This window comes from Artibeus jamaicensis, unplaced genomic scaffold (assembly GCF_021234435.1).
Source record: "Artibeus jamaicensis isolate MK-2021 breed Jamaican fruit bat unplaced genomic scaffold, CSHL_Jam_final scaffold_537, whole genome shotgun sequence".
NCBI classification, from domain to species: Eukaryota; Metazoa; Chordata; class Mammalia; order Chiroptera; family Phyllostomidae; genus Artibeus; species Artibeus jamaicensis.
The window spans coordinates 28,734,501-28,754,482 of NW_026522047.1; the positions used below are offsets into that span (position 1 = coordinate 28,734,501).

Sequence of the window (19,982 nt, forward strand, 5' to 3'; positions counted from 1 at the left end):
AGAAGTGTGTTCTCATTTTATATAGATACAATATTACAAAGCACAGGCACCTGAGGTTCCTCTCAATTCTCCCTTCCTCTGCCCCAGGCCCTCAAATGTCAATTTCTCTAGCTGAGACAAATGCAGAAATTGCTTTACGACATAATTCTAGAGCTGCCCTGACATCAGCTAGTCCCCAGACTTAATCACAAATTATGAGCAGCCTCATAATAACCTTTGCTGACTTGAGACAGAAAATAAGTGACACAGATATTTGCCTAGCCCTGGAAAATATTCAGATATTTGAGTCTATTTTTTAAATGTTTTAAGCCTTTCAGTCAGCAACTTAAATACACTAGTTAATGCCTAAAGCACTTAAATAAAAATGTCTTTTACCATTCAACATAAGTAGGGTTATATAAAATACCAAGAAGTTAAATATCTTCCATTGTGTTCAGCTTAAACTGTACATTGTTACTTATACATGTTGATACAAACAATGAATAAAATAATTCTAAGGAAAGGACAATATTACATTTAACTAGTTTACATTTTAAAAGTAATATGTATCTGTTATTCTTGGTTGGGAAGGATGTATATACTTCTGACACTAGAATGATTTATACATTTATTCACTAATAGTAACTAAGCAGTACTCACATATGTTAAGGTTTTAATACATGTAAATAAAAATTGCTATTACATCTTCTTAACAAATAACTTAGATTAAGAATCTATTTTTCCAGTGTGAATTATATTATGGCTACTTCTGTGAAATTAGAAAAATATTAAAGCTAATATGTAAGAACACTAAATAGTTGATTTGACTGAAGCAAATTCTAATTATGTCAAATGTTTCCATATTATATCAAAAAACTATAAATGCATAGTGTTTTTTCTTTTTAAATTTTAATTTCTTTAAAAATAGACAATTCCATTAAAGTTTACACAGGTTTAAAAAAAGTCAATACAGTAAAAATTTTAATAAAAGTCAATACAGTAAAAAATTTCTCTCCCTTTTCTGTCCCCAGCCACTTATCCTAGCTTCCTGCCTGAACAAACAAGAGCATATGTTTCTAACTAACAATCGTATGCAAAATAGCCAAAATACAATCTTTCATAAATTCAATATGCTGTGGTTAAGAAGCTCACAGTATTTTCTCCATGTGGTTCTGAAGTACCTGGCTTTATAACAGCATCACTTGCTCAAGTTAAATTTATAGTTACCAGTCGTGCGGGAAATAGAGAATGACACAATGTGCTTATGTACTTTGGGGTAGCCTTAGTGGTCGCAAATATGGTAACAATTCACTGCAGAGTTGTTCACTTGAAGACGAATATTTGCATTTGATCTCCCCATGTTTAAATGACAGTCTAAATAACATGAGTCCTGGATTCTGAAGCAAGTTTCCACATGTCCCTTTATGAAGCCACCTCTGGGGGAGCTTCCCAAGATTTGGATGCATTTGGCGATAAATACATGCTTGGATATTATTGCAATTTGCTCCATAACTTTTATGAGAAACATTTCTTGATCTTTTTTTTAATCTTTTCCTGGTAGTCTTATTTTATGAGAGGCAGGTGGGGAGCTAATTGATAAAAATGTTCATTGGCAAATTTAATTTACTTTCTATTTCCTGTGGGGTTTCATTTCCTTATTATCTACTCAGGCTTCCAATTTAAGTATTTCTGTGTACTTGTTTTCCCATACATTTCTCTGCCTTTGAAATTTCTACAATTACAAAAAACCTAACTCTTAATGAAGTTAAGGCCAATTTATTATTAATGATATTTCTATACACGATAAAGAAAATGTTGGCCACTATTATATATGTGTTATTCCTTATATCTTTTTCAATGTTCTACTCAATTAAGCAGCCCATATATTTTGAATATTCTATTTTTCTAAATACATTTCAAAATACCATCCATGTATTAATTTATGTTTTACTTATATTCCTATGACTCAAGTAAATGTTCATAAAGCATGTTTATTGAAACACAGTGCCAATTACTGTTAAGTTAGCCATAAGGTTTTTTGTTGCTATTTTTCTGTAACTCAAACAATTCTACACAACCCTTTACTTAACATAAATCTTCATTAATCCCCCAAATACTCTCTGTCATAGCACACCTTCTCATTTCCTTATCAGAACTAAAATAAACTGTATGTGTTTACTTGTTTACCTCGTTAGAGCGTGAATTTAAAAAGGGCACAGACCTATTGTTCATTCACTCTTGAGTCCCTCAATGGAGAGTTTTAAATGAAGGGCTCCAACGTGAGAAAACTAACACCCCCATAATTTTCAATGCTGCTACATAATTTTATGCTTATTAGTTAAAATTAGGAATGAAAGTATTAGGTTAAGTTCACCTCTATACAATTTTAAAACTTCAATAGGACATACTATATTTTATTGAAAACAGGATAGGGACTGTTTATTTTGAAATGTTAAGCACATAGTCTGGATGTAGGTAACTATTTTCAAAGTACAGTAGGACTGACTCCACAGGTTGTACTGTCATTTAGTGACAGTAGACTGGGGAAGTATCTCTGCTTCATTGTCCGTATGGGTGAAGTAGAGATAATAAAAGTAGTGACCTCAGAGGGCTGCTGTGAGGATTAAGTTATAGAATTCTTGCCAAGCAGTTAAAACAATGCCTCACATAGAACAAGACCACAAAAAGCCATCTAATAAATACGTCTCTATACAACAATCTCAAATTACTTTTCTTATCTTTCAGTTTGTTTTATTATTATTACTACAAGGTGAGTCGTAAAAATTGTTAAAACAGTAGTCCTCACGCTTCGTTTGAGTGAGGACGTTAGAGAAGAGGGATGCTGTGCCTACTGCTGTGGCTGACCCTGATTTTCCTGGTAACTCACTCAGCCACCCTGCACCCCAGTTATTTTTTTGTCTGTATGAAGAAGGTTCTTTCCATATTTGAAAATCTGTGTATGTATGATTCCTTCATTGAGTACTTGCATGACCAATTTCTTAAGAGCTCAGCTTTTCCTTTCAAAATACCAAAATAAATCTTTGAAATAGGACTTAGTTTTGTTTCATTTAAAGACTATTACTTACCAGTGCCTTTATAGTATTTTGTACAGTTACCATATTCAATATCTTCCTTTTTAATATCAAATTGAGGCAAGGCAATTTTTTCTAACTGAACAGGATCCCCTGACTGCCAGATAAATCGTAAATCATCAGTTGTGTAACCAACTGTAAACAAAAACAAATAAAAATATTAGTTTGAAATATAATTATTATGCTTTCTTAATATTTTAATAAGTCAAATATTAAACAACAAAATGATATGAAAATGGAGACTTATATGAAATTGTTGTTAAACTGTAAAGAAGTGAAATCCATAGCCACTGATGAAAATATCAGCACAAAAATGAAAGATAGTTGGCTTAAGGAAAGAACAAGTTAAACCAATCAGCATATTGCAAACAGTTAAGATCCTAGTGTGTCATATACAGTAGTACGTTGTGTCAGAATTCCGAAATGTCATCAGTAAAAAAAGTCATAAATAAGTGATACTAGCTTTCTAAATGTCTACATTTACAATCATATAATATATATACAACCTGGAAATATGTAAAGAAATATAAGCACCAAAACATTTTTTAAAGAGGTCAGTACAAACTTCCCCAAAAGAGTTGCATTGCCACAGGAAAGCAATTAGCCCCTCCACTGGACGCCATCACAGCCCACGGGAGCACAGGTTTTGGGCGTAGGTAATGTGGCTACGGTTCAAGGATCAAAGGGGTTTTACAACATATAGTAACTTACTGTTCAACACTAAAGTGCATATATCTTTAAAGAGATACTTTAGTTCTTCTGGTGATAGAAATGAATATAAATATATAGCTGGACTTTTGATAAAAATGCACAGGCATACATAGGTACAACACATATACTAACATGGACATATACACACTGACATCTGCAAAATCTCGTTTTATAGCTAGAAAGCAGTAAATCCTGCTCAAATTTAAGACCCTGATTCTGTAATTAAAAAAAAAACAGCATATAATCACTAAGTAACTTTAAAATATATCATCCAGCAAGAATATGCAAGAGATTTTACAAGGTTACTATTGTTTACTCTTTACGGAAATGGGTTATGGTATATTCATGTTAAAGGTTCCTTACATTAGTGTTAATTTTTTGAATTTTATTTATTTTGAGTTTTATTTGCAAAAGATAATCATCATAGCAAATTAATGTTTTAGAGATAACAATTTCAATCAATATATTTAGTGCACATATAAAATAAAAATGATCATAGAAACAAAAATGTAATTTTACAAAAATAAATTTTATACATCCATAGAAAATGGATGCTTGGTAAGATTTAGAGAATATGCTTAAAATTATTTTCAAATTTTCTGATCTAAAAATATGGTTTTAATATCAGAAAATTATTAGAAGAGCATTTTCTCCTTTACCTTGCCTACATTACTAATTTGAATGAAGATGGCCATCGGGAGAAATTACAAGTGTACACCTGTATCAACTTAATTGAAATAAAAAACTTGTTCCGAAAGGATTTGTTTTAAACAAATTAATATAGTAAAAGATTAACTACTATTTCCCTACACAATTTTTTCTAATGATATTTTATAATAAAAATTTGTTATTTAAGATATTAGCATTGTAGAATGCATTGCCTAGACATTTGAAACATTTTATTCCTATAATCATTTAGGGTCTCATTTACATACAGCTCTCAAGTTGCATTTTGCAACGTTGTGTATCCATGGGAAACAAGGTCAAGTCCAATGGGCACGAAAGAGTAATAGATAACCTGAAAGTAGAAACAGATGTCGTAGAAGTCAGTTAATATATTTCTCTGTGATACACTGATTTTAAAAGGAAAATGAAAATGTACGTGCAAATACTAAAGATAAAAGAGTACCTCATGCTGACAAGGACATCTCCATCCCGAAAAATAAAAAGGAGGATATTTTCCTGGGTTACATCATGAAAATTGGCACTTTTTTCATTTGCAAAAAATAAATCAGGTTTCCACAGACATTTGTACATCGTGGGATCCACTGTCAGTGCATCCGAGCCCCGGAAGTCACTAGGGAGCTTTAGCCTGGGATCATTCCATTTTTGTCGCAAGAAGATGTTAACTCTATAGTCCTAGAAAAAAAATATGTGTGCAGGAATGTGTTTACTGCTAATTTTAAGAATGTATTTAGTGCCAGAATATAACGGGCTTCAGTGGTTAGCAGCAGAAATATGTTTTCTCTTCTAACATTAACCAGGATCAAAACAGCTTGGTCGTTAAGTATAAAGAGCTTTATCGGAAGTACAAAAAGACCCTTGTGTCTATTTAACTACTCTCTACAGACATTTCCATAGCACTTGCTAGCTCAAATGTCAGAATATAACTCTACCAGTAATTGCTTGACCTTTATATAAATGCCAATTATACCAGTTGGTTAAGTGGTGTTATCATAAAAGCATGAAAACTGCTAAACATTACCATTATTCTTCCCCAAAAAGCATAATAAAAATTTAGCTAAAAATAGATAAGAAGCCAAGGGAAAGTATTTCTATTTGTCTTTTACTAAGCAGCAAACTACAAGAATAACATACATGTACATTATATATCATAGAATATATTTCTGAGACGGAAAAATCTATCCTTGACTACTCGTACATGTGAATGATTACAGAGAGAATATGAGATAATTCAATGAGATTTGGATTATGCAAAGCAGATGAGAGCACATGCAACATTTGATGTTATATGCAACTATAGTAGAAAAATGTTTTGAAATCTACTGTCCTAGCTAATTCTATTTCAGTTTTTGTCTATCTCCAAGTGTTTTAATTTTAAAACATTGTAAAAATTAGATTATATAGATTTTAGAATATGCAAATATGTTTAATAGCTTAGTACATTTTATATTTGTCAGTGAAATGGGGTTTTGGCACAAATTGGGTTGTTAGTATATGAAGTCAAACTCAGACCTGAGGCATCAGGTTAGGTACTTTGATTTTAATTCTATATACTGAACTGAGAATGTGGACAAAAATGTTCTAGCTATAAATTGTATTGGGCTTCAGCTTCCTTATTTTTAATCACTCACAATGCATAAGCTACTATTCTAGCTATCTGTAAACCTTTGACATAATCAAAACAAATTATATTATAAATTTCAACCTAAAATCCGAATAATTAAATAGTAAGAGATGATAGTTCTTCTTTATTAAATAAGACCTAGTATATTTCTATGTATGAAAAGTGATATCACACATATACACATACATAATATATGTATAAAATAGAGAATGAAGCATTAGTAATACATAATGACTCTGGAAAAGACTGGGGAATTTGCTCTCCCTCTCATGTGATCTTCAGACAACGTGTAGTAATTAGAGAAGATAACTCACGATAACAATAAACATCTACTGAATTACAGACAGTGAAGTAAGATTTGATTTACCTATACTCTAAACTTGATGTTTGTAAAAACTTCAACATACAATATGAATTAATTCTTAAAAATCACATGCAGATAGTTTTAAAGTGCCAAAGTCAAAATAAATTAAATATTATATAAGCTGACACTGGACCTACCTGTATCACTGGGAAAAATAAAGTTAACATTTTCCAAACCAAATGAACATGGAATCGTGGAGTAAAAGAGGCCTAAAACTGTAGAAAATGAAAACCTACAATTTACCCTCCATAAACCTTTTTTTCAAAGTGTACACATATCTTAAAATTTCTAATAGGACTTCAGTGATTACTTCATATCTGACTTTGTGACAACTTCAAAAATGAAGTCAATCCAAGAGACAGGCCCATCTGCCTCCCAGGGGGAGCCTTTCCATAGACACAATGCCACTTCCTGGCAAAAGTCTGCATCCATTTCACCTAAATATGCACAGCCACCCACTTGTGAAGACTCATTAGGTTTCATCATTTTCTAATAAAGTACCAATTATGCTACCTTAGCTAAGGAACACATATGGTTGATACCCACTTGACATTACTTTGAGCACTCAACAGCAGTCAATTTCAAATTATTTGCTAAACAGCTTCTGGTAATGATCTGCCAAAATTATTGGTGTTCTCAAATTATGTGCAGTAAATATTATTTTGGTACCTCTAAATATTGTGCCTTATTAAAGAAAATCATCCAAATTATATCTTTAAACTCTGATATTTAAAATATGCATTTGAAATATTATGATTATATACTATGTCTTTAACTTACTGTCAAGGGTCAGTATAAAAAATAACTACATGTAGTTGCCCATGTGTTTTGCATAAGGTTGTTAATAAAGCCATGGCCTTTTATTTTGGTCACTGATGAATTCTTCATTATTAAACTTTCATTTGTTTGTATAAGTGTTACTAATATAATTATATTGGTATTTACCATTGTTAGACATTTTATTGGCCTAACTGCTTTACAAAAATACAACTATTTCTCAGTTTATACTATGGAAAGGCTATCCTGATCCTCCTATATGCTTCTTATTACTGGAAAGTAAGACTTAAGCATCTCATCTTGTTTTTCTCTGTGTCTGGCACCGAGGGAGCTGAAAGCTAATTCCTGTAGCCAAATGAATTCATTTATCTCTCAGATCCTAGTACGACTATCATTGTATAAATCTTGCACATTTAATACTATATATCGGGTTGGCCAAAATGTTTGTTTATTTTCCATACAATGGCTCTAGTGGCACTTAGTTGTCTTTAAGTTTATTCAAGACAATTTTGTTAGATTGTATTGAGACAGCTATCATATCAGTGTACACTTAAAAAACTTATCAAAGTTGGTGAATTTTTCTGTAGCCATTTTGATATTGAAGATGAAAAAAATAAGTGACATTTTGGCATATTATACTTTATTATTCCAAGGATGGTAAGATTGCAACTGAAATTTAAAAAAATAAGATTTGTGCCATGTATAGAGAAGGTGCTGTGACTAATCAAATGTCTCAAAAGTAGTTTGAAAAATTTTGTGCTGGAGATTTCTTGCTGGATGATGCTCTACCATTGAGTAAAGGAGTTGAAATTGATAATGATTAAATTGAGACATTAATTGAAAACAATCAATGTTCTACCATGTGGAAGATAGCTGGCATGCTCAAAATATCCAAATCAATACAGTTATTGGCAAAAATGAAAAATGTATGATTTATTTTAGGAAAAAACCTATATAGACTGTTGACCAACACAATATTTCATTGTGTTCTTTGTTATTATTTTTATACACCTCAAATCATTTCTAGAAATAGGGACAGATGAAAAACAAAATGACAGCTGAGAATTTGTCAGTTGTAACAAATGCACCACACTGGTGTGGGTTTTGATGGGGAGTACCGTGCATTTGTGGGAATGGGAGGTATATGAGAACTCTGTACTTTCTGCTCAAGTGTGTTAGAAACATAAAACTGCTTTAAAAATAAAATCTGCCATTAAATAGTGAAAGCAAAATATACTATAAACAAAACAAAGGGAAATAAATACAACATTAACAAAAAGTTATCAAAAAATTGGAGATAAGGCCAAAAGATTATTATTTGTGCTTCCAATGTCCTACATTGTTCAGCAAGCCTATGTAAGGGTTGAAAGTTCTTCAAGAAAATGTAACATTCTTTGACTTGCCATTTTCTTTGATTAAGGCCTAGACTCTGTAAAATTATATAATTTATAGAAGATTGATAAATTATACATGATGCAAATGATTTCTGTCAGGTGTAAAGATATCCCAAAGATTATGCCTTAATTGCCAGGTGGAATAATAATAAGTCAGTATCTAGTTTAGCAATCTAATTTCACCATTCTTTCTTTCACTGCAGCGAGACTCAGGATTCTGCTGAATTCTCCATTGAATCAACTTTAGCATTATTTTGGTTCCGTCATTAACATGTTGCATAAATCAATGAGATGTCCTACTATATGTTTTTTTTAATTTTTTAATGTAATTATTTTTCAAGTACAGTATTCTGTCTTTTACCCTCATCCCAGCCCACCCATGCTCCCCACCTCCCTCCCATTTCCTACTATATGTTTTTAACTTTAAAAAATATGCTTTATCCTAAAAAATTTACACATAAAATAACCACATGATCCAACAATTCCACCCCTAAGTATATACCCAAGAATGGAAAGCAGAGACTCCAACAAATTCTTGTATACTCATACTCATAGCAGCAATTCTCACAATCACCAAAAGGTCGAAACAACCCAAATACCGTTCAACAGATAAATGAGTACCCAAAGGTAGTATATACATATACATACAATAAAATATTATTAAGCCATAAAAATGAAATTCTGATACATGTTACAACATCAGTGAACCTTGAAACATTACCAAAAAAATCAAGACTGAGGAAGAGTTTGTCCAATATTCTTTTTAGAGTACCAAGACAGAATAATCCTCAGCAAGGCAAACATTTAAAGAGCAAGCTAGTAGACTGAAAAAAAAAAGAAGAAAAACCTGGAAATGTGATTTTGCCAAAGCAAAGGGGCAAAAGCTTTGAAATGGTCAACAGCAGCAAGAACTGCAGAAGGTCAAATACATTCAAACTGAACAGTCTGAAAACTCTCTCCGCAAATGGGGAAGCCATTTACAGTTTTAGCAACAACATTTTTGGTAGAATATCATATGAAAAGCAGTAGTACAGACGATTAAAAAGTGAGTAGAGGGCAACATTTCCAACTAAAAAGATGGAGATGATAATAATACAACATAGGGTTTTTATAAGGAGTAAGTGAAATAATACAGTATCTAAAGTCCATGAACTGCCATATTAAGTGCTAAACAAGTGTTTCTTTTCACTAGGATATATCCTTTATTTTGTTCTTTTTCTTTTATAGTGTTGATAATAGTGATGAACATGCTTTCGCTTCAAAGAAATCACATATAGTTTAATTCATTAGGTTTGCTCTCTCCTGTGTAGTACAACCTAAAATTGTGCCCAATGGTAATCTACTCCTAGGTCACAAATCTTGAAACAGTGCTAAAATATGTTTTTGGAGCACCTCCTGAATTCCTCTTGTTTTTAGCATACTAGTGTAAACTCAATATACTACATTAGCTTTGAGTCTCTATTATAATCCTTTAAAATTTTTTATCTTTTAGATAAAGATAAAATTTATATCTTATAAATCTCCAGAATTATATTTCAATGAGCATCACTGAAAAACTGGAAATTGCTTAGTTTGTTGTACCATTCTTGAACTTTTGTCTCATTATTTCGTTATGAAAATGTCTCAAAGATGCTTTTCTATTAGTTACATGGGTATATACCATTATGATTCAATACAAGTTATAGCAAGCCTACATATCTTTTAAGAATATATTGACATTTTACAACATAAATTAATAATGTGGGTGGAACACTCATCCAAAAATAAAAGCTCATTAGTTAGTATGATTTGATTAAAGTTTTATGAGAGTTTCTAAGTGATAGGTAGCTTATTGGTATTTCAAATGTTCTTTATTAGATTATCTTTGAAACCTATTTATTTTTATTTTCAAGTACTCAATCACAATAATTATAGCTCTATCATTTATTTTGCAATGAACAAATTCCAATTAGAAAGAGACTTATTTTATCAACGGGAAATTATTTCATTGTGTTTAGAGAATTGGTGACAAATACCACTCATTGCTTATTCCAAATAGCACAGTTAGTCATTATCTGAAAAGTGGATGGTCTCCAAAATGTTCAGTCCCAGTTAACTCTCAAATTAAAGTATTTCTTCAAGGCAATAAAACATTTCACAACAGGACATTAAAACTGATTACATTTCAGCAATGATACTTTTAATATTAAGAACACTTTATTTGTATTCTGTATTGTTTTTAGGATAGCTCTTCTGGCTACTTGTAATTTTGTTTTCTAACTCTCACATATGCAAACTTTAACTCATTTGTTTTCTTTACATTATGATAAAAAAACATTAGCATTCAGTGAACTAAAGGAGATCAGCTCTGATAGCATCTGGCAGCATTATAATTAAAGTTCTCTCAATGGAGTTGTTGTAAGCATGTTTTCAAAAGAATTTAAATGTAGTGGTTTTCGAGGTTAGAATTTTCATGGAAGAGCTGCAAGATAACAACATGTCAGTAAAAATTTCTGGATTATATTTCATAGTTTTTCTCAATATGTCATTTTAGGGCTTTTAGTTAAACATTATTGGATTATACCTTGTGGATATTTAAATTTTTCTAGACCTATGCCAATATTCCATTTTTAGGAGGAGTGCCTGCTTGGTGATGTGGTAGTGCTGCATTGAACTATCCCCTCCATACGAGCAGTGGTCTGCTGAGTTGTCTGTATAAAAATCACCCAACATACTTGTGGTAAATACAGAAATAAAGTAATGACATCTGTGATGTTTTGACAGGTTAGGATATTTGTCTAGTATTATTCATACCATTAATTTATTATTTTTCTATATCAGCTGATAACAATGACAAATTACTGGAAGGAGAAAATAAAACTTGGACATTTTTCATTCTTCCTTATTGCCTAATATGATACTTTACTTGTGATATTTAATCAAGAATGCTTTTGAAATAATAAAAGTAGGAAAAAAAGTAAAGAGGAAAGTATAAACAGCAAATAGTGTTATTCTTCATTTTAAAGCAGATACACTAAAAAAGTAACTTTTATAAGGAAAGGAGACAGACATACCAAAAACATAGATTCTCTTTCAAATTTTTGTTATTATGATTTTCTTTAATGAATGAGAAAATCACTGAATAAAAACTACTTGTTATTTTGGCATATCCATATATTGAAAAGGTATATATATATATATATACACACACACACATATATAGAGTTTGTATATATGTATATTCACATAAGTCTCCAGCAGCATTTGAGAGTTATTATATATAATCAGATAATCCTCCAACATAACTGGAGAGAAAATATTTAACAGGTATTCATCAGCATATGTATTAGTGTCCTATTGCTGCTATAACAAAATTACCAAACACAGAGTATCTTAAAACACCACAAATTATTATGTTATAGCTCTGAAGTTCAGATCATCAAAACCCATTTCACTGGGCTGAGGTCAAGGCAACCCCAGGACTGGTTCTTTCTGTAGGCTCTGAGAAGAGAGTCTATTTCCTTGCCTTTTCATCCTCCAAGGGCCACCTGTATTCCTAGTGGCCTCTAGCTCATCTCATCCAACTTCATCCTGTCTTCGTCACATCTACTAATACTGACTCTGACCCTCCTGACCCTTGTGATGATTCTAGACACACTTGGACAATGAAGATAATCTCTCCCCATCTAAGATCCTTAATTATATCACACGAAGCCTCTTTGTCATGTAAAATACTATCACAGGTTCCAATAATTGGGGCATGGACCATTACTTAGCCTACCACAGGGTACAAACCCTGAAGATAAATAATATGAAGAAACATAAATAAAAAACCATCTTAAGGCTGTGTATCTAAGATATAAAATAGAAAAAAATGGAAACAAACACAGAGTGGGGCAAAAGTAGGTTTACAGTTGCTCACTTGGAAAATAATACAGTAATTAATAAATAACACAGGAATAAACTCTGTATGTCATGTACTCATAACTGTAAGCCTACTGTTGCCCCACACTCTATGTTTAATATTACTCTATTATAAATGACATAATGCTGAAAAGTCAATAACAAAAATAATAAAGTACAAAAATACTAAAACTAGGACAAATTTTGAGGAAATAAATGTAAATTTCTATATAGAAGAAAATACAGAAAATAGAACTGTTTTTAAAACAACAGAGATGGGTAATTGCCAAGAACTAGAATTAAACTCTTTTAGTTGAGTTCAAATATGATTATTCTTTCTTAACAGACACAACTGTGTTACTCAAAAAGAGCTGAAGTCTGTTATTAAAACAAACAAAAAGTAATGCAGCAGAAAGGCACAGAGTCTGACAGGATCATGAGTTGCAGCGCAGTAATAATTTAATTTAATTACAAAGCATGCCTGAACCAAAGAGAGAGAATGGATTATAAAAATACGCTTTTATTTCCATGAAAGAGCTCTTATGATTTCTGGTGAGATAAAGTGCCTGCGTATAGATTGTTAGAAAGAGCCATAATACTCATTTCTCCCCATGAGTGCAATAGTTCACATTTTGTTTTTTATTAAATGTATTGGGCTGTCACTGGTTAACAAAGCTGTACAGGTTTCAGGTGCACAGTTCCACAACACATTTATACACTGCGTTGTGTGTTGGTCCCCAACTCAAGTCTCTGTCCATCACCACTGATCCCCTCTTTGCTCTCCTTCACCTCTCTCCACCCTCTCTCCCCAGCAATCACCATACTGTCATAGTTCACATTTTCAATCATGAAAAATCATACTGATTTAAGCCAAAGGTAATGATTGAATGAAAAAATTAACAAATATGGGGTCTGGCAGAAATAACCCATTTTTATTACAAAACCTCTTATTACGAAATCATAAGCATGTAATTTTGTAACATGATATCACAGTCATATGACATTTTAGGCAAAATGTTCAAATTAAAACTATAAATTATTGCACCCATATAATAATAATAACCCTACCAACCAGACTTCTGCCAAGCCCTGTGTAATAAACATAACTGGAGAGTCGATACCACCTAGCCTCTAACAAACCATTTTGCTTACTGCTTTTAATTGAATTTATTGGGGTGACATTGTCCAATAAAACCATACAGGTTTCAAATATACAACTCTATAACACATCATCTGAATACTGTCTCATATGTTCACCACCCAAAGTCAAGTCTCCTTCAGCCACCATTTATCCCCCACTATTCCCTCTGCCACCTTTCCCGACCACCCTTTCCGTCTGGCAATCACCATACCATTGGCAGTGTCTGTTTTGTTTTTTTTTAACTTAAGTGCTTCACCTTTCTCGTTTGTCTCCCAACACCCTTTCCTTTGACAGTTGTCAGGCTGTTCTATGTGTTTATGAGTCCGTTTCAATTTTGTTTCTTAGTAGTTTCTTTTTTCAGTAGATTCTGAAAAGAAGTGAAATCATGTGGTATTTGTCTTTCTTTGAGTGGCTTATTTCCCTTAGCATAAGATTCTCTAGATCCATCAATGCTATCCCAAAAGGTAAGGTTTATTTCTTTTTTACGGCTCTAGTTTTCCATTGTGTAAATGTATCGGCTTTTTCATCCACTCATCTCCTGACGGGCACTTGGGTTGCTTCCATATCTTGGTGATTGTAAATAATGCTGCAGTGGACATGGGGATGCATATATTCTTTTGAATTAGTGTTTTGGACTTCTTCAGATATATTTGCAGAACTGAAATCATTAGGTCATAATGATGCAGTTTCATTTTTAATATTTTTGAGGAAATTCTAAACTGTTTTCCACAATGGCTACACCAATCTGCATTCCTACCAACAAGATGGAAGTATTCTCTTTTCTTCACATCCTTGTATACATTTGTTGTTTGTTAACTTATTGATGATAGTCATTCTGACAGGTGTGAGATGATATCTCATTGTGGTTTTGATTTGCATCTCTCTGATGATTAGTGATGTTGAGCATCTTTTCATATGTCCATTGGCTGTCTGTATATCCTCTTTGGAGAAGAGTCTATTCAGGTCCTTTGCCCATTTTTTAATTGGATGGTTGAAGTTTTTCTTTTGCTTGGTGTGAGTTTTATAAGATCTTTATAAGTTTTGGAAATTAACACCTTATCAAATGTGTTATTGGCAAACATGTTCTCCCGATCAGTAGGTTACCTTTCATTTTGTTGGTGGTTTCCTTTGCTGTGCAAAAGCTTTTTAGTTTAGTATAGCTCTACTTCTTTGTTGTTTCTTTTGCTTCCCTTGCCCGAGGCAGATACATCAGGGAAAAAACTACTGCTAGGAGAAATGTCTGAGATTTCATTGCCTATGTATTCTTCTAGGATTTTTAAAAATATTTTATTTATTTATCTTTAGAGGGGAAGGGAAGGAGAGAGGGAGAGAAGCATCAATGTATGGTTGCCTCTCATGAGCCCCCTGCTGGGAACTGGCCTGCAACCCAGGCATGTGCCCTGACTGGGAATTGAACTGTGATCCTCTGGTTCGCAGGCCCGTGCTCAATCCACTGAGCTACACCAGTCAGGGCTCTTCTAGGATTTTTATGGCTTCACAACTTATGTTTAAGTCTTCAATCCATTTTTAATTTATTCTATTGTATGGTGTAAAGAGATGGTCTAGTTTCATTTAATGGCAGGTGTCTGTCCTATTTTCTTGACATGTTTATTTGAATATACTGTCTTTACTATATTGTGTGTTTTTGCCTTTTTGGTCAAATATTGACTGTAAAAATGTGGTTTTTTATTTCTGGGCTCTCTGTTCTGTTCCATTGATCTAGACACCTGCTTTTTGATGCCAATACCATGCTGTTTTGATTGCTCTGGACATGGACTACAGTTTGATATCAGGTAGTGTAGTAATGCCCATTTTGTTCTTCTTTCTGAAGAGTACTGAGGTGATCTGGAGTCTTTTGTGGTTCTACATAAATTTTTGGAATATTTCTCCTATTCTTACTGTATTGAATGCTGTTAATTCAGTTGTCACAACTAGTAACGTGTACACTGATAAAATTAGAAGTCACTGTTCTAGCAACTTCAAATTAAGATGACTACATTTATTTAACAATTTTGTTTATGTTGATCCTATTAATATCAGTAAATACCACTCACAGTATTAATAATGATACTTTATAAAAACATAAAGTTATGCAATGTAAATGAATAAATAGATATGAGAAAGAGAAACTATAAAGCTCTGAAAGGAATTGTTAAAACAGGCTGAAGGCACGTTGTACCACAGAGGTGTGAAAAACCTAAGGAATATAAACATGGCTGAGTTTTCCACCACTACACAATTACGATTTGTGAATAAATCTGAGGTTACTTTTAGTTTAGCCAGCAATAGTTAGCATTTGAATTTTAAAAAAGCAAATAAGCAGGGAGGAATATTTCAAGTAGAAATGGTTAAAATTTCCTGACAACCATGCCAATGCTTATAAACTTAATTGCTTCTTTGTTTGATAATCAACCTCATCCAATGGAGGAACAGGTTGTTCTCTCCCTCCAGAAGCTGCCCTGTGTCTGTCAGCTCCCTGACTTGGAGCTATTCATGTTACCTCCACCCCCAAGCCATGAGTTCTACATTTTCTTTCTGGAATAAACAACTGCCAGTTGAGCTAAGAAGGTCTGAATTGGAGAGAGAAATGCTGGGCAATATTAAAACTTTCTAAATTGTAAGACTTCCTTTATTTTAGCAGATCTTTGTAGGAGAAATTTCTAGGGGACTATTTATAAATGAAATCACCACTATATAATATAGCTACTAATAAATAGTTTATTTTCTTTAGGATGAGATTTTTTTATGAACTATTACATTAATTTGAAGGTGCATAAAAATCAATGTCACCCTTACTGAGAGTTAGTATGCCAGGCAAAATAATTTATTGTATTTTTTGCTTTATTTTTGTATTTTTCCACTCTTTTCTAGGGTATAACATAACATATCAAGTACATAATAGATTTTAGCACATGCCTGTCTGTTATCACAATTCACACACTGTCTACATGTTGTTTCCATGAACATATATCCAGTATTTAGACAAAACTATTGCTCTCTGTTTTCCCAAACTCTTGTTTGTGGGCTTTATTTTATTTTATTTTGTTTTTAAGAAAAAACCTCTCTGGCAAGAATGTGGAATAAAGGGAACCATTGTATACTGCTAGTGGGAACGTAAAGTGGTACGACCACCATGGAAAACAGTATAGAGGTTCCGCAAGGAATTATAAGTAGAAGTAACATGGTCCAGCAATCCCATCTGTGGTTATACAAAGGGAAAAATCATTATCTAGAATAGGTATCTGTATTCCCATGTTCACTGCTATATTATTTATAGTAGCCAAAGTATGGAATCAACCTAAGTGTCCATCAACAGATGAATGGGTCAAGAAAATGTGGAGGGGGTGTGTATACATTGTATACATACAGTTTTATGAAGATGTTTTATCTTAGAAGCATTTTTCCCTTCTTGGAAGACATCTTAGTGTTATCTATATATCTATAATAGCTTGTGCCTTTCCTAACCATCAAACAAGTGTCAGCCCATTTGCTTATTAAAAGATCGAGCAAATCTATAAAATACAACAGCCTCAAAAGAGCTGTCTATAACATACTGTTTTGTGGGGATGTAAGAAATAGACAGTACTAAAAGCAGAAAATCATGATTATGGTATATCTGTATGTAAGTGTATATGATGAAGGTGGCTTCTAATCTGAACCTTTAGATTATATTTGTACAACTCAAATTGGAAGGCAGCAAAAGAAACAGCAAATAGAAATAATTTTGTTCTCTGGATAGAGGTCTCGAAAATTAACACTCTACAATAATAACATTATCCAGTCTGTTATTTAACCAAACAAATGTTCAACATGCATTTATTATTTAAAAATTTTTTGCCAATTGTTTTATGGCTTCTTTGACTCACTTTGTGCTCAGCAAATAGCATAATTCATTTGTCCATTTATTCAATCAATATTAGCTAGGATAAGAAATTGCATATTTATGTGTTCACTATTTATCTGGTGTCTTTTGTCATCTGTATCTTATGGAAAATGAAGGAGTAAAATACATTATTCCTGACTTTAAGGATTTTATAGTCCATTAGAGAATAAAGAGAATACACACACAAAAGAAGCTCTCATATTTAATTAACAAATAAATAATAGAAATGGAAGCCTGGATTGAAAAGAGGGCACAAGAGATTCTGAGAAGCCAGTCATCTATAAAAATGTTGTTCCTTTTTTAACAGCAGGTGTTTTCAGCTTGATATAATCAAGTAACTATTGATGAGACCAAGAGAAGTTTAGATTTCTCATATTGGGAAGGCAATTCAATATTTATTAAATGACAGATACATTAATGATACATACTAGTCTATGATACAGGTAGCCTTTATGGAATTGGGAGAAATATCCTTGCATTAGTTGTCCTCAAGTGCAAAAGAGAGTTGAGGGTGTTTTCTGCAGGCTGTGACATCTTGCCCTGGTGTTTTAGGCTGAGTGCAGTGGGGGCGTGAGAGATAAAACAGTACAGAGGAGAGTGCAGAGACCAAATAGCTCGTCTGCAGTTCCACCTTGAGAAAATGACTTCTCTTACACTCTGCAAAGTGCAGTGCTTTGATAGACTAATCATATGTTCGATTAATGAGTGCTATACTTGTCTTCTGAGTGATATATGGTAATTTATATTATATTTCAGAGCTGACCTACTCATCTGTATTGTATGTCTATGCCATTTCGATGAACTAACTGAAAGTGAATTTTGGACTTGATTCCAAAACCTTTTAACTAATTCCCTAAAAATGTTTACTCATTGCTTAAGAAAATCAATTATTCAGGGGTTAAATACATGCTTCTATAAAAAATGACATTCTCATCACAGTCACGGATAAAAAATAGGCATTATAATTTAAATGCAGCGTGCAGTTCCTTTTGTAGCATAGTACGCTCCTACTAGGAATAAAGGAATAGTTTTACTTATTCCTTCTGCAGTCTGAGATATTCCCTGAATAACTGTACTGTGCTCTGACCATTATCACTAGGCTTTCAACTCACACCTTATATTATTACTTAAAGTATCTAAAAAAAAGAACCTGAGCCTTCTTTCTCTCACCTGAATGAAGTATCATTTCAGCATGTGGTTTTCAAAAATGGGCACACATCTATATTCTAAAACATCAAAAAACAAGTAGACTTTCCTGAATGTCTTCTGAGAAGCCAGGGGGAATTACATCATATACCGCTCAGAAAATCCACTCATGCCGCACGGCTGTCTGTGTCTCGAAGGTGCCATTCCTCACAAACAGCAGCTACTCCCGAAACCTGTCGTTTCTGTTCCCTCAACATAGCACCCTGACTACCCCTTCTCCCCATTCTCCCTTTGCCTTTCCCTGCTCGCTCCCCCATTGCATAATACTTTCAGGGAGCTCCCTTGCCATAGTTCATGAGCTTCGATTTTGCTTTTCACAGTCCTCTGCCCCACACATCACAAAATTAGTCCAACAGAGAAAACAAAGATCCTCCTCAGGAAACTGGAAGAAAAAAACTGTCAACACTCATGTTTTCAGTGCTTATGCATATGGGCATATTGGGGGAAATATGTTGCCCCAGAGTATTAATTGCATAAATCCCTTTTCCAGGTGGTATCCAATTAATTGTTCAGAGGGGGTATGGTAATTTTTCAAGGCTATAAGTTTTAATGCAGTATTAAGGCTAAATTTGAATTATAACATTACACAGCCCCTGGAATCACTAACTTAACCTTGAAGCTGGATTATTTTATACCGGGAAAAGGCGTGCATTTTTTTCCTTAGAGTTACTCAGTGTTTTTCAGCTCTAATATCATTCCTCTCACTATGCTCTAGGTTAAATTTTGATAATTAAAATATTAAATTAATTGTAATCTTACCATTGTGGTCTCTTGAATGGATCCAAAACTGTTGATAAAAATGTTGACTACTACATCGACAGGAATACCTGTGAATAAAAATTAAGGATCTATTTTGTGGCTGAAAATACTTGGTCAGAGTCTTCATATTTCATGGCTTATGCATTTGATTTTTATCTTGTTTTGCCCCAATCCTCATGGATATAAAATTATAATTCAAAGGTCTTAGTATATCATGTTCACAATTACTGATAACCTATTTTTTAAATAGGGATAATTACACAAATATAAAGTGAGTTAAGTTGTATTTTGTTATTCTTCCAGAGATATTTATCTTTAAATTGTAAAAACTCTGAGAAAATACATTTACTTTTCAACAGAAACTGACAACCAAAATAGAAACAGAGGCATGGATATGTGAAATCATCTGACAGCTCTCAGAGGGGAGCAGGAGGGGTGGAGCGGGCGAGGAAAGGCGAGGGACCAGTCAGAGAACAGACAGGCTTA

The 19,982-nt window shown here is 33.0% G+C and overlaps 1 protein-coding gene across 1 annotated transcript in view; it reads right to left on the minus strand.

The window, feature by feature from the left end:
* Window positions 1–19,982, minus strand: part of GLRB (glycine receptor beta) — a 50,794-nt gene that overhangs the window by 10,061 nt on the left and 20,751 nt on the right. The window contains exons 4-7 of the mRNA XM_037125728.2: window positions 19,497–19,564; window positions 4,912–5,141; window positions 4,718–4,800; window positions 3,066–3,206 (exon numbers count right to left, since the gene is read on the minus strand). Of these exons, the coding sequence (XP_036981623.1) occupies window positions 3,066–3,206; window positions 4,718–4,800; window positions 4,912–5,141; window positions 19,497–19,564 (522 nt within the window). The remainder of the gene's footprint in view (window positions 1–3,065; window positions 3,207–4,717; window positions 4,801–4,911; window positions 5,142–19,496; window positions 19,565–19,982) is intronic.